We start from the raw sequence: 16,679 nt of genomic DNA, 5'->3' as shown, positions 1-16,679 counted from the left end.
ATCAGTACACATCCTTCTTTAAAATATTATTTCGGGGAGGTTTCTGGGACTGTTGGTGAGCCGGGCTTAATTTTTTCCCGACATCTTAGGGAGGCTGCAGTGGTCGTCGCCACTCTCCGAACTTCATCATGACGCCCAAGGATGACAAAAAGAAGAAAGATGCCGGAAAGTCGGCCAAAAAAGACAAAGACCAAGTAAATAAGTCCGGTGGCAAGCCCAAAAAGAAAAAGTGGCTCAACAATCTAGTCCTGTTTGACAAGGCTACATACGACAAACTCTGTAAGGAAGTGCCCAACTATAAACTTATTACTCCAGCCGTGGTCTCTGAGAGACTGAAGATTCGCGGTTCCTTGGCCAGGGCAGCTCTTCAGGAGCTCCTTAGTAAAGGGCTTATCAAGCTGGTTTCAAAGCACAGAGTCCAAGTAATTTACACCAGAAACACAAAGGGTGGAGATGCCCCAGCTGCTGGTGAAGATGCACGAACAGGTTCAATCAGCTGTACATTTGGAAAAATAAAACTTTATTAAATCAAAAAAAATTATTTTGGCAGCACAGAGTCCTTTTAACTTTCCTGATGTCTAATTAAACCCTATCCCTATCCTAGGGATGGAATCTCAGTCACAGGAGAAGATAGGGGAGGCTCATGAACTATGTTAGCAACACACATTGTAACCTGAATGAAGATGGGGCTGCTTCACACCTTTCTCTACTCTGTAGCCAAAAAGCAACTGTGAAGTAGCAGTTCTATTACTAGTGCATAAACTGAACCAGTCTTCTCTTAGTCTTTCACAGGAGGCTTGCTTCTGTAGAGGCCAACAAATATCCCAACCTTCAAGCATTGCTCCTGTTTAGCCTGAAATCCCATTTTCTGTCTAAGTTGTTACTCATCCTTAAAGACTGCTGTCAAATAGCCCCTCCTTTCCAAGACCTTAGTGTGGGAGCCCTGAATCAAAGCCCAACACCCTTCACCCCAAGCCTCCTGTGATCCCAGGTTCACTTCCCTAGTTTCTGTTACTTGTGGTCAAGTATACTCTGAAAACTTACAGAAATAAACTATTTTTAAGTTATAAACCATTCAAAGTAGCATGAGGAAATAGTGTGTCATTCAGTTGGATACAACCAGGCATTGGTTCAGTGACACTAGCTGTGTATTAGTCCACTTGGTAGCTACCCCAGACATCATACACAGCCAGACTCGGGAGGGCCTACCTCTTCCAATCAACTTTCATTTTAATAATGACTCCAGGAAAGGTACGAGTGAGGGAGTAGCGATGTTAGCAACTCAGATATGAAAAGTCTATGTGAAAGAGAAGCTGTGAAGTTCTTCCTTTAAGGGAAAAGGTGAATGTTCTCAACCCATCAGGAAGAAAATTCTATGCAGAAGTTGCTAAGTCTATAATAACAGTGAGCTTTCAAATCACGAAATTGTGATAAAAAGAGAAACAACGTATGCCAGGTTAGTTGTTACTCTTCAAACTACAAGCAATAGCAGCAAAACATAAGTGCTTAGTTAAGATGGAAAAGATATTAAATCTGCAAGTGAAAGATAGGAGAAAAACCTTGTTTGGACAATGGTAGCAAACTGCACCAGAAGGAATTAAGGCTTCTGAAAGACATCAGCATGGGCACTCCAGAGGGACCACAGGCCATTTACTGAAAGTTAGGGTGGTGGTACAGACTCGCAAATAAGTTTAAACTAAAAAAATAAATACCACTGGAGGAAGTGTGGCTGCCAATGAAGAGGCTATCGACACATCTATATTGCACCAACAGCACACCTTTTACCAAATATATTCAAGTTTTCATTATATCCATACTTTTATTATATCTTATTATAATAATTCAATTTTATTATCACCTTATCATTATTAATCTATTACATACCTAATAAGTAAATAAATATTTGCCATAGATAGAAATGTATAGTGAAAACCAAGTATAGAGTACTGGGCTGTAATTCCCACCATCTACTAATGCCTCAATGAAACGATCACGTTTTCTAGTATTTTGTAGAGGAGTTTACATCCTAAATTACTATTCTTCAACTGGCTTTAAAAATTGTCTTTTAGTTTACATATTACAAAAGGTTTTTATTTATAAAATGCATTTATAAGCATTTAGGTAATAATTATCACATTGACAAGAGGAAGCACAAGAAAATATGGTCACAGGTATTTCCTCTTCCTCATTATCAGCAGCACAGTTGGGACCTGTCCGTGTCCTTGGTGTTCAACCTCACTGTAACTCTCATTCAGCCCAACCTTTGCCTCTACTGCCGAAGAAGAAGCACCAGGAATCTTTCCGGAAAGTCAAAGCCTCATGGCAATACACAGATTAATAGAAATAGGTTAATTCAAGATGTAAGACCTAGCTAGAAATAATTCTAGTCATTGGCCAAACAGGGTTGTAATTAATATAGTTTCTGTGTGATTATTTGGGTCTGGGTGGATGGGAAACAAACGAACAGTCTCCTACTTACTACGCAGTCAAAGCAGAGATATCTGTGCTAGACAAAAAGTAGTGCTTAGAGAATAGGTGGAAAGTGGGCATAGAAAGGACTTCTCGGTTTTCGTTATGCTTCTATGTTGTTCTGTTGGTAGGAGAAAGCAAGCTTGAAAGAAAACATGCAGGAAGACAAAACAGGAACTTCAAGAGGAGGAGAGAGAAAAGACACAACTTAGCAAGGGAGTATGATAGATGTAATAAGTCACACTTTTTAATATCAGTCTACAAATATGTTCCAGTTCTTTTATTCCTTTCTGTGGCCACTGTTAATTGCTTTTCATTCTCTCAAAACACAGCCTATGGGAATGGGGTTCACTGGGGCTCTTTTCCTGTCATTGGTACTGTCCTTTCACAACCCAAGCTCCGAACCTCTTAACCACCTTCCTTCTCTAGACCAGTTCTAGGGTTTCTGGATACTCCTGTGACTCACATTTCCTCAAAACTCTGCAATCTGAGGTTGGTCTTCAGTGCTCACCTGCAAACTACTTACTTGCTTGTCTTCTCACCCACAACGTGCTCTGTAGAAAATATGCTTCTCCCCAGCTCCTATTACTGTTATGAGCATGAATAATAACGATAATGGCAGCTAGTCATGTATGCTTCCTAAACACCACATGCTAAGAGCTTTTTACTTATTAACACTTAACTGACAACAAGTCTAAAGAATAGAAACAATAAAACCGAGGCACATATAATATAGGGACATGTTTTGCCCTTATAAATTAACAAAAGTTTCACTAGACACATGTCACATGAGTAGGATTGAATTATGCTGTACAAGGAGACAATATTGATCATCTGGTACTCTACAAATGATATGTATAAATCATACTATAAATACAAAATTGGTAGAGACAATATTTGAACTCAGAAGTCTAGTTTCAAAATCTGATTCTTGACCATTAAATCAATACTACTTCATAGTAACAGTAAACTTTATTGAATGAACATTAGCTACATACCAAACACTTTAACTCTTAATGTAAGTTTTGGGGAAAGATGCTATAATGATTACCTTTTAAAAACACAGCAACTGTAAATGACAAAGCTAATGAAAACCGCCGGGCGGTGGTGGCACACACCTTTAATCCCAGCACTCGGGAGGCAGAGGCAGGCAGATCTCTGTGAGTTCGAGACCAGCCTGGTCTACAAGAGCTAGTTCCAGGACAGGCTCCAAAACCACAGAGAAACCCTGTCTCGAAACCCCCCCCCCAAAAAAAAGCTAATGAAAACCATAGTCACGGGGCCAGCATATGACGGGGCTTGAATTCAAACCTAGGTCTCAGTTTTGAATCATCTTCCATACTGCTGTTCATGCCACAATGTGACACATTCTACGAATGTCCTTGCTTCCTGGTTAACATATCAAATTCCTACCTGGTTTACCAATTCCAAACTTACTTTCTTCTTAGGCAGAGTCAAGGTCAACCCCTTCCCTTACTCCAACTGTACTTCAGTCTTCCTTTTTTGCTACCCTGAGCTACATTATATTTTTAGCTTCTTTGACAAACTGTTGGCAACTTGTTTCATCAATCTCTTTGTCTTCAGTCTATATATAGTCCCTCTTTGAGAGATCTCTCTGAATCCCCCACTAGCCTTTTACCAAGTCTTTTTTCTTTTTGTATAAACTGGTCTTTCCCAGGCCAGACAGACAGATCTCCAATTATACAAAGGCCATGAAGCTAGCACCTATGCAGAATTGGTTGGCAGGCATTTGTTCATAGTGCTCAGCTTGTGGTGAACTGACGTGGTCCTGATTTCGGCTGTGACCTTCAGCAGTAGCTCCTTAGAGACCCGCTCTTACTCTCTAGCATGCAGATTTTCCTAACCATGTCCAGGCCCTCACATCTCTAATTCACTGATTCATATTTCAGCTATGCTTTCTAGACTCCCAAGTAAGTTACCTTGCCTGAGATACCCCTGAGAAGTATGTCAAATCCTAGCAACTAGGAACTAGGCATCTCTTACCTTCACCCAAATATTCAGAAATATTTTATATGCAGTATTTGTTTTTCATATGCACATACATTTACATATGAAAATGCTTATCTTTTCTGCTTTTTCTCACAAATTATTGCATATAGCTATATACCCCAACATCTAGTTTCTTACCAAGATCTGCCCCTTCTACTTCATACATATATTCCACTCTTTTCCATCAGCTTGGTCTTCTCAGCTAATGTTGCACTGATACCAGTTTCTACATACAAATCAATCTGTCGACGGACTTTTTAAACAGCCTCTTAAAATACTAAAGCATAAGTCCAAACCCCTATCTTTACATAACATACGACACCCGCTTGGCCTAGTCCCTGATTTATTTTACAGCTAGAAGTTTCTTTGCTATGAAAAATTTGGCAACAATAAGAGGTTTCTCAACTCACCAAATGAATTCAAAATCAGCCATGTACATAATGAATCCAAGCTGTTTCTGGCAACTCACCATGTTACATTCTTACTTCACCAGTCTTGGTACTGGACACAAAGTATACATACTTTGTACTATACATGTCATAGCATGCAGTATAAACAAACATGCTGCTTCAGTCACCAATGCTAGGAACTGTGGTGTGCACTGTGCTCATATATAAACATACGGTTCAATTACAGAAAACAAAAATCTTTTAACATTCTCTTACCAATACGTCTCAGATTTAAGTATCAAATTAGCATGTCTTTAGATTGTATTATTAGAATGTTGGATTTTTTAAAAGTATTGTTTATGTTGCTAACTTAAATTTTATTTTTTAAAAAAATGAATTTTTTGGCTTAAGATTAAGGACAGAATTTCCAACAATTCCTGAAATGTCCCCTATGCATATTTCTATCATTATCTCCTATATATTTATACAAGCTGGCATTCTTTACTTTATTTTTTATTGATTGATTTTTATTGAGTTATACATTTTTCTCTGCTCCCCTCCTTTCCTCTCGCCTTCCCATCAACCCTCTCTTCATGGTCCTCATGCTTCCAATTTACTCAGATCTTGACTTTTTCTACTTCCCATGTATATTAAATCCACATTCATTTCTCTTAGGGTCTTCAATGTTGTCTAGCTTCTCTTGGATTATGATTTGTAGGCTGGTTTTCTTTGTTTCATGTTTAAAAACTACTTACGAGTGAGTATATGTGATAATTGTCTTTCTGGGTCTAGGTTACCGCACTCAATATGATGTTTTCTAGCTCCATCCATTTGCTTGCAAATTTCAAGATGTCATTATTATTTTCTGCTGTGTAGTACTACATTGTGTAAATGTACCATATTTTCCTTATCCATTAGCCAACTGTGGGTTGTTTTTAGGTTCTGGCTCTGACAAACAATGCTGCTATGTCCTTGTAGTACAATTGAGCATCCTTTGGTTATCTACCCAAAAGTGATATTGCTGGGTCTTGTGGAAGGTTGTTTCCTAATTTTCTGAGGAATTGCCATACTGATATCCAAAGGGGCTATACCAGACAAGATGGCATTCTTAATGCTGACAATTATAAAATAAATCAACTCTGAAAAATACTTAAATATACTATGATACTATTCTACAGTATTAGTCAACCCAAATTTAATGATGTAAAAATATACAACTACATATATCATCACGATTTTCTTATAATTAATAAATGGTAAAATTATATGTGTACCAAAAATGGCTGGTGCAGGAGAACTGTCAATCATGTTTTAAATAAACGCTGATTGGCCAGGCAGGAAGTATAGGCGGAAAAACCAGACAGGAAGTAGAAATGATAAAAGGAGAACAGGAGAATTCTGGGAAGGAGGAAGTTGATTCCTCCCACTCCTACCCACTCCTGGCAAGACCACCGAAGCAGCAGGATGTGATCTGCCCCAGCAGAAAAAGGTACTGACCCACATGGCTAACATAGATCAGAAAAATGGATTAATCAAGATGTGAGAGAGTTAGCCAGTGAGAGGCTAGAGCTAAAGGGCCAATCAGCTTATAACTTATGGAGACCTATGTGTGATTTCCTTTGGGGCTAAACAGTTGTGGGGTACCAGGCGGGACAAAAACCCCAACAAGCCAGGCACATTGGTGTTACAAATGGCTTTGAAATGAACTTATGATTTCTTATTAGTAAATATCCATTTTGTATACCTATTTCATATACCTAGATACCAAAGAGCACTTAAAATTTTCTGGGGTTAAAAAAAAAAGTGTTGCCAATAGAAGAGGTTTAAGAAGCTTTGCTGTGATGCCACACAGAACATCCTGGTTCCTTCTCTGCATCACAGGGTCCACGATACAGAACAAGAACTGCACTTGTTTCCCAAGTCAGTTCCTAGGCCTGACACACTCTATGTAAACAAGTATTTAATGAAGGAATCCAAGGCTGTTTCCAGCGGGTGACTCCTTCCATCTTTCTTTGTTCTTACTTCTTTGTAAAGTTTTAAATTACTCTATCTATATTAAATCCTGCTGTGACCCAATTTAGAAATGTCTAGTAGCCATCCACTCAAATCACCAAACTGAAACACCTGGTGATTTTACTTGGAAATTGTTTTTTATGTAACAGTCATGATGGAAGAATGATTCCTGATGAGTAATTCGGATCTCACAGGAGAAATGACTGTCCTTTTCTCTGCATTTATCACTGAAGTCTGACCACTTTATCTTCTGTAGTTTATGTGAACTCTTCCATTTTAAGGAGTAATTACACATAGTTTTTCAAAAATGAACACACACACACACACACACACACTGATCAAAATTTAAAAGAACTGCTTTTATTTAATATGACTTAGTTGTTTTTAAGTTTAAAATGATCTAAAAAATCTGAATGTCTCATTATTCGTCGTGGTCTTCAATCATAATGACTGAATTTCCAAGTCAACACCATATACAAACAGTTGGAATCCTTTTTCTGTGCTACTGTTCTTTAAAGGGATGGCAAATAATTTCATGACTGCTAACTTATGTCACTGTTCAACGCAAAATTTCTCAGTCTAAATAGTTGCAAAGGGAAAAAGTACTCATTTTTCAAAGATAGAAAAGAACTGTATTTCTTTTTCGAATACTCTATTATCTTGATGAGTGACTCAGCACCTTGAGTGCCTCAGCTTTTCCATGCTCTGTCCTCCTGGAGTTAATTCATCTTACATCAGATTTAAGTAATGAAGGTAAAGTGCTGCTCACCTTTAAACTGCCCAGTGCTCAGAATACAGCCCTGGATATGCATTTACTCACAGAACTGGGAGAACTAGAGTTCAGCAGAAAGCCATTTGTTTTATATTTCACATTTGGCAAGTCTTTTTAAAATATATTTCTATTTCCTGGTTTAGAACACATGAAACAAGAAGTATTTCCTGAAGATTTGTTCCCAACAGTATCCTGTTCTAAACATTCACAATTCACTTTTTATGACACCTTTCTCAAATTAAATTCCTTTTAGGTTTCTGACCTGAAGATACCCTAATTCCAGGGCTTTCATACTGAAGACGTGTTTTAATTTTCAAAATAATATGTATGGCATTTGTTTTTAGAGATACTCTTTTTTTTGCAGGATTAACCAAAAACAAAAGAAAAACAAAATCTCTCACTTGCAAAGTGGGAACATAAAGGACACAAGGTTCACTATGACCCAGAGCCCCAGCCTCCTGTCTTCTCGGTACCCAGTGGGAGAACGCTGTAAGGTACATCTGCAAGCATCCTTGTTCACTAAGGCATCTTCGACTAAGCATTTTGCACTGCTCAGGTTAGGTAAATCTGCTCCCTCTGCTGGCCAATTCTGTATCTCCTAGCTTATTATTTGAAGAGAAAAACAATGTTTCCTAGCATACTGAGTGGCTGTTCCCTGTGCTGCATGCACTCAGGAGCCATGCAAACTCGGGAGAGACCACAGAAAGCTCCCAGGCAACCCAAAGAAGAGTTAAACTCAAGGATTTAAAACTGTGCACCACTCTCCCCTTAAGCAAGGTTTTTAGTCTACTGAGATGACTGCTCCTTGATTTCTTTCCTTTCTACCTGGAGTATCCAGTCTCTTTCCATACTACCAAGAGGCAGTGTGTGCAGGAACCACAGGAGGGCGTGTTCAACTTAGACACTGATTTGTCAAGATCACAAGAGTTCCTGACCTGACAAATACAACAGGGACCACAGCTGCCAAAGGCTCTAACTGATGGTGACTTTGTCAAAGATAGATATAATAGATAATTAGGTCATTTTCTGATACATTTTAGAAACTTTTAATTTTAATAAAGTACCTTATAATTGGAAATTTGAGCGCCTTTCATTAAGTTCCAAATATATTTTATATTATGTAAAAACTGCCATTGACACCTCCAGTTGCTGCTTTACCTGTTACCTTGTAATCTTATAGCACTATGTAATCTGTCAAACCTTTATTATATTCACTTATGTCCATATCATTATTCAATTCTGCAAAGTAGGAAAAAACATAACTACTTTAAAGTTCAGTGAGAGAAGCATACAGAGATTTTTAGTATCTTTCAGATGCCACTGACTGCCATAGCCTTAAATGCTCTACACTTTCAACCACAAACACAGGTAGTGTCTTACATCTAAATTGTCGTGGACTGTAGTATTTAAACAATGTTTACTTTGTAAAGAAAACTATCACCATTTCAAAAAGCTTTTGGGGGGGCATTTCATTAGTATCTATCAGTACTTAAGAGAATCACCAACATCCATCACATAGATTTAGCCTTCTGAATACACTGGCGGGGTGGGGGAGGGAGAAGGACTCAAGAATGGAGAGCTCATGTATCTGTACTCTGCATTTTGTTAGTATTGATGTCCTTGTGAATAACAGTCCATGGGTACTCAATCAATCTGTCAAGTGTTTTATTGATGGAGAGAAGTTGAATCTCCATCTAATTTTTATGATAGGTGCAGTGGAAAAACATCATGAATTCTCAGTACTTGAAGTAAATTCAGTATTGTACACAGTAAATAGTTTACAGTTTAATAGATATCACGACAGCTTGTTATTGCCACAGGCATAATGCAGGGAAGAGAAGCCTGGCATATAATCCCAGAGGAGCATGCAGCTTCCCACGCTTACTGCAAACACTTTTAAGTATAAAAGCAAAAATCCATAGCATAGTTATGTTTTCTTGTTTGAGACAGGGTCTCAATAATTAGCCTTGGCTGTCCTGGAACTCATTATGTAAACCTGGCTGATCTCAAACTCAGAGATCCACCCGTCTCTGCTATTAAACTACAGGGATTAAAGGTGTGAGCCACCATGAGCATGATATAGCTAATATTTACTAGATTTTAAAATATACTAAGAATAGATATATGGGTAAAGAAATAATATATGGGCAACAAACCCACCATAGAGAAGAATGAATGCATGTCATTGAGAAACAAATGGAAACTGGAGATTTTCATGTTGTATAAACAGACTCATAAAGATAAGTATTACATATTTTCTCTCATATGAGGAGTCTGGAGTTAAAGAAGATAAACCATGAAAGTGGGAGCAAGACTATTTGGGAATAGGAAGGGGACCAGGTGGTAGAGGAAGGAGAAGAAGAGAGAGTAATAGAGGTGGAGTAACAGAATCAGAATATATTATATGCTGGTGTAAAACATTACATGGGAACTGATCATTTTGTACAACTAATATACACTAGTAGAATTATTTAAAATGAAAAGTAAGTGAGAGTGAAATTTTGGAAAAAAAATGGGACATAAATGACAAACAATCTAAGAGGGAAAATATATCAAGCCAATTCTTATTCATAATCTAATGGCAAATGTCATAAAAATTTTATACAATGCTGCAGTTTTTCTCAAACAGGAAGCTAAGCTTTATCTTGGAGTGAAGAGAACACTGCTTCTCGAGCCTTGCAAGCAACTTAGCTCTCATGATTCTCATGTTCTTCAGGTGAGCTCGTAACGGTGCCTCTGCTCAGCCCTCTCCATCTCATGTCAACCTTTGGGCATGAACTCACATTAAAAGAAATGGTACTAGTTATGAAAGATGAGTTCAGGCAATAAAAGATTCACTGGTAAGATAGAATCTTTATAATAATAAAACCATTTGGAAAACTAGACAGCGTGTAATAGAGAGAGACAAATGTGGCCCAAGCCAAGAGAGAATGTGGAGGATATAATACTATGCTGCCATCTCCTCATGTGGGCACCTCAGAGACACTGAAGCCAATGGAGAATTCAGACCAGAATCCATTCATCAGGATTAATTCAGATTTATTCCCTCTTATAACCTGAATTTAGCCACTTAACCCTTTAACAGTTAAACTTCCTTCCCCAGACTGCTGAAGGCACTGTCCATTGTCAACCTAGTTCCAAGACCTTTCGGCCACCGTAAAACTTTGCCAGCTCCACTTGGCTTTTCTTTATATACATCGGGATGCTAACAAAAATAATTGTTGTAACCTAAGACTGCAGTAGGTTCTGCAACTTGCTAAGTGCTGAACTAACTGGAAGGGAGTCAGGTGGCTGGCCATTTCCTGAATCTCAAACTTGAATTACGAACTGGCAAGATGTATAGAGGAAAGGAATTCTCAGGAAGAAGAAAATGTGGTCAAAGGCAGTCATCCTGTGATTTTCGCACATTTCCTTGCTTGTAGGGATCCTTTCTGCAGAGAAGCAGAGAACCATGAGATGAACAGTACATTCAATACTAGCGTTCATCCTGGCTTAGCTCTAACGAAAAGTATCCAGTATCAGGCCTGCCCAGTGACAAATCTGTAACCTGATAGAGTAAAAAAACTGGAAGGGCTTCCAGAGCTCAGAAGGCTGTTTTAGGGCTAGTGGAAAACAGTGCTTCCTCTGAAAACCTCATGACTCTGAGTTCCATCTTCAGAATCCCGGGTGGAAGGAGAGACTCAACTCTGGAAAGTTGTTCTCTGATCTCCACGCACAGGCATGCACGCACACACACACTTTCTCCCCATGCTGCTCCTCCCTACCACATACAGAGTAATAATAAATAAAAAGTTTTTAAAAAGAAAGTTGATCTAACTGACCCCTAAGTCTCATCACTCTGATGCTGTGATTTGGCCTTGTAACCATCGTTACAACTGAAGTGTAGTAGGGAGTACCTCCTTCCCTGTACACAGTCCTCCACTACACCACACAGCACATACATAGAGGGTACAGACACAGTTTCTCCAGCAACTTTTACACTCATGGAAGTTTATCTGCAGTTTTATCTGTATAGATGTGTCTTTTGTCATGGTACTTTTTGTGTTTTTTTCCACAATTTCCTCCTGGTTTAACAGCGGATTCTATAATTTAGAAATTAGCTACAATGTTGAATGTTGCACATCTTCACCAAGTTATATTTTAATTATTGATACTTTAAAGTTAGGTTTTGTATTAACAAAAAAAAATTTCCAATGATTTAATAAGGCTTCCTATGATATGTGTGTTGGTGGCAACTACAGTCCTTGCTATTTCCAAGGCTAGCGAAGAACAGTACATTTTTATTGGAAATAAAGGCGGACTTGCAGCAAAAACTGAAATAAGAATTCTAAAACATGACTAGGAAAGAGTATGTAGACCTTTGCTTTTCTTTCTCGAGTTACCAATATTGCAGGTACCACACTAACTTTTAAACTATTTAATTCCCGCAATGACACTATAAAATAGGAACCATATTGGGCAAAGTTTTGATGTAAGGAACTGAGAGGCAGAGAGGAACTTGCCCAGTGTCACTGCCAGGAAATCTGGGACACTGTATGAGTAGAACTGGAGCCCAAGAAGCCCAGACACAATACTGCACTGCTATTTGGCACTTGCCAGGCCTAAGTGACTGAAGGAGTTCTCCACTACTGCTACAGCACCTTTAGAAACAGAACTAAACTCTAAAAAGTTTCTACTGTGTCCTCTAAAGATCACGGAGCTCATAGGGTAAGTAAGGAAACAAAGAACAAGGAAAAGAAAAGAAAAAAATGGTAACGACCTCTGTCATCTTTAACCTTGGACTTCCTTTCACAAGTGAAGAGTGTGCAAGTCAGTATAGTTCAGCTCCACCTGAATAACATTAGGAGTTTAACTATGATGAAATCGCTACCTTAAGAGCTTCATTATCAAATGACCCATAAGTTCATTTAATGATTTTTTAAAACAAGTAGATATTAATAGAACCTAGTTATTTTATTGGGCTATATTTTATTCTTTATTACATATAAAATAAAAATAGATCATAAATAAAATTAGTATAAAACTCAAATAAGTTCTCTTACTAGTAAGACTTGTCTTAGTGTTTTCCATATAGCCCCAGGAGTCTATTAAACCAGCTACAAAAAATTTTAGGGTTCACCCTGAAGGTATGTTACCAAACTTATATGGAACCCCAATTCTAATTTCTCATCTACTACAAATATCGTGTGAGGTGATATAAACCTAGTGTACTGGGAAGAGGGAGATGCTAAAGTGACAGCTATCTCACGTGGAAACATGAGGGGCCTTGATCCACTGCTTCCAACCTAAAACCATGAGCCTCGAGACTTATCTCACACAGCCACGGAGACAGTAAGAAATGACTGTTCAGTTTCTAACGCCAAAAATGAGAGCAAAGTCCTCTGACAAAAAAGAACACAAATAGCTATCTCATATTAAAGTTGTAAACCACTATTGCTTAAATTGAAGCAAGGCAAAAGTTTGTCTTCCAGTCACTTCTGGATTTAAGTTCCTGGGACACAGACATTTGTAGCTGAAGTTTGCAAGTAAGTAAGGCTGCAGAGTGTTGGGCTGTGCTCATGGCCCAAACCCCACTAAAGACCTCTAAACCTGGTCTGTAAGAGGTAAAGGCAGAACTGTGAGTGTGTGCGTGCGTATGGGCATGTGTGTCTGTGTTTTAAGGCACACTCTCATTATATAGTCCGGGTTTGCCTCAAACTGTCCATGCCCCTCAGGCTAGCCTTGAAGTGGTAATCTTCCTGTCAGTCTCCTGAGTTCTGGGATTACAGTTATGCAATACCACAGTAAACTAGACATTTTAAACTAAACATTTTCAGACTCTAAACTGATATAAAACATGGGTCCCTTTTAACAACTGGTTATAGGCAGACGGTGGTGGCACACGCCTTTAATTTCAGCACTCGGGAGGCAGAGACAGGAGGACCTTTGTGAGTTCAAAGCCAGCCAGGTCTACAGAGTGAGTTCCAGGACAGAATTCAAAGTTACAGAGAAACCCTATCTCGAAAGAAAAAAAACCATAAACCAAAAAGACAACTGGTCATTATATGGATATACGTGTAAACTATAGACACAGACACATTTGTCTTAGTGTATTACAAACCTGAGAGCATTTTGAATTCGTATCATTTAGTGAGACACAAGCGGCTAATGTATTGTTTTTAATGTTAAAAATTACCAGGTATATTGATAATAAAAGATGACAGAAAAGACGGCTTAGTTTTTTCTTCCCACTCAACTTCTGAAATGAGCTGATCAATACAGGAAAAGCTCCTAAGGGGCAATTTTATCCTATTACCCTAAGGAGAGAAGCAGGAAAGAAAGGGTCTATTCAGGACAAAGTTCCTTGTTCTGTGACTGAATATCTCTAAGACACCAAGAAGCAGAAATAACCAAACCCTGTGGTTATAAAGGTAGGAACAACAACCAGCATTGAGAATTTTCACTGGACATCTGTAAAGACAAGAATCGGGAAGGTTGATGACAAGAGTCTGTGGTTTCTGGGACTTCTGCCCAGAGTATTAGTCAAAATGCACTGGGGCATGAGGAACCGTCATGTATGGGAGACGTCACTTACAGTTCATGAAAGTAAGTAACCAAGAAGTGGAAATCCGGGTCCATTACTCACAACAGGATAACTGAATTATCCCAGCACCAACGCTGGTGAGAGCTGGTGAAGGAGAAGAAGGGTGAGAAAAGACAGGCTATCTCATGTGTGAATCTCAGGCATCAGTTCTGATCCTGGTTGAAATGTCCCCTCTCTCCTTTCTTTTGATTTCCTTCACTGTGCTTATGTTGTCCAAGTATGACTCTGCAACCACCTTAGAGCTGACCCACACATTACCGCCCGACAGTCTTCTGAGAAAGCAGCTGACTAAATACCCTCAGGGCAAGAAGCTGTCATACTCACAAACTTGTCTTTACTGAGACAGTCTCCTGTCAGTCCTTAAAGCCCAGGACTCTGGCGGCCTCTCATTACACAGTATGATACTTCTTAAAGCTTATAAATTTTTTCTCTGTTCTTCATTTTCTCTATAATTTGCACTGTGACCTCAGGTACTGATTTGGCAGAGGCCATGAGAAAGGCACGTAGTAACCCTAAACTATATTTCCATGATAGCCATGTTTCAAAAATACCTAGCCAGTTGTCTGTATTTTAGAGCAATTCAAATCGGGGATCACTACATCTTGATGGCATTACCCTATTCCCTAGTCTAAAATAAAATGAAACAAAGACAAAAAGATGAAAGGCAGGAGACAGACTAACAAGCAATTTTGATGAGAGACAACAAAACACTGCAGTTAAAACTATAATTCCACGCAATGTTATTCTTGAGCAAATGCCAAATGCATACATCTTTGTTCTTAGAAAAGCATTTCTCTTACTGTTCACTGCTGACAATGATGGCTTAGTTCGGTATCACACTCCTAAGTTTGGGGCAAATGTTCCTTGAAATCCAGCCACATGACTTACAAAGTTTTAGCTATCTGGGCTACTCCTTGGATGGTCTGCCTGCATGGAGGCACAAAAGCATGCCATACTAAAAGCATCCATAAGATCACAGGGAGACCTTTCCTTCTGTGGGATGTGGGATAAGGATTTATTTATAGCAAACTGTAATGGTAAAGAAAGCTTGAAGACCTTAATGTCTTATAGTTAAATGTTTTATGTAGTTGAATAGTCTTAATCCTTCACATTTTTCTATTACAACAGAAGTCTAATAATGGCATGCATCTTTCATTACAAAGCAAGCCTATTTGGGGGCTGTAGAGATGGCTCAATGGTTAAGAGCACTGGCTGCACTTCCAGAGGACCTGGGTTTAATTCCCAGCACGTACATGACAGTTAACAACTGTCTGTAACATCACGTTCACCTTCTCAGAGGCATACATCAGGCAAATAAAAAATAAAACAACAAAAAACATCTTATATCTTATAACAATTATCTTATGCCAATTAACTTCCTTTTCTTCCCAGTCCATTTTAACCTACTAGAGACTATAAATGACACTATATCATTTACTGAAATATTTTGTAATCCAAAGTCACTGCTTATATGTAAGAATTTCCAAGTTTAATTTGAGAAGGAAAGACACTAACATCATACGCTAACAGGGAGGCTCTTATTTTGGTAACAAATATAAGCCCTTGGACTTGTTAGTAGGAGAAACAGCAGGTTCTAGTGAATCACAAGGACAGTTTGTAATCCTTGATTGAAACTTCTCATCACCACTTGAAACTGGTCTGAAGTAGATGATACCCTAAAAACTACACCTAAGTTGTCTTCACTGGCACCCAATACTAGGCACACACATGTATATGCACATGCATCCCACATACATAACATCACATCAAAAGATAGTTTTGTTTGAACATGATCCCCAAAGCAAGTTTTACTTCCGACATTCATCCACAAAGTCAGCACTCAGCATGTTGACAGACTGACTAAGAGCAGGGCAACACAAGCCACCTCATTTGTGAGCATATAATGTGGGTCACCAGAGTGAAGCTCAAATTTAAGGAATGATAGCCTGACAAGGTCATGCGTATGCCACTGGCTCTGACATCATTACAGTAAACCGTGATTATAAATCCACATAGTACCCTAAGTTTTCTTCTAGCTGAAAAAGAAAACATCACCATCCATTTTTACTAAATGACAGGGATTTTACAGACATATAAAATATATAAGAAAGGAGTTTATAAAATACAAAAGTTCACTTTTAAAACAACCTGAACCTCACTACCTTTGAAAAACAGAAAAACAAAGAAACTAAGAAAATACACCAAAATTTGATGGTAAAACTCAGCAATTTTTTTTTTCCTACAGAATTCATTGTAGTCACTCTTATTTACCATCATGCCAATTTAAAAGAAACCAAACTAGACGTGCATGTATGCTTAAAGAAAATATGAAGCAGCTAAACCCCAGGAGATCACAAGAGCCACGGGAGGGCTAGTCAGTGGGCTGTAGGTAATGTCGTGCTTTCGAGTATGATTCTCATCTGACTTAGACACAGTGAAACTA

At 38.5% G+C, this 16,679-nt stretch overlaps 2 protein-coding genes across 5 annotated transcripts in view; one reads left to right on the top strand and one right to left on the bottom strand.

Annotated features, from left to right (window-relative positions):
• Bbx (BBX high mobility group box domain containing) overlaps positions 1–16,679 on the bottom strand; it is a 245,700-nt gene that overhangs the window by 91,896 nt on the left and 137,125 nt on the right. The gene's annotated exons all lie outside the window — the stretch shown is intronic.
• On the top strand, positions 129–527 carry LOC121461601 (40S ribosomal protein S25-like). Its single transcript, XM_041672700.1, has one exon. The coding sequence runs from the start codon at positions 129–131 to the stop codon at positions 525–527; it is 399 nt and encodes a 132-aa protein (XP_041528634.1).

The sequence above is a fragment of the Microtus oregoni genome, unplaced genomic scaffold (genome assembly GCF_018167655.1).
Source record: "Microtus oregoni isolate MIOR12 unplaced genomic scaffold, Mior012 000023F_ref0000262, whole genome shotgun sequence".
Taxonomy (NCBI): Eukaryota; Metazoa; Chordata; class Mammalia; order Rodentia; family Cricetidae; genus Microtus; species Microtus oregoni.
Note: the sequence above shows the minus strand (reverse complement) of the source record. Positions and strands in the feature narration are given on the sequence as shown.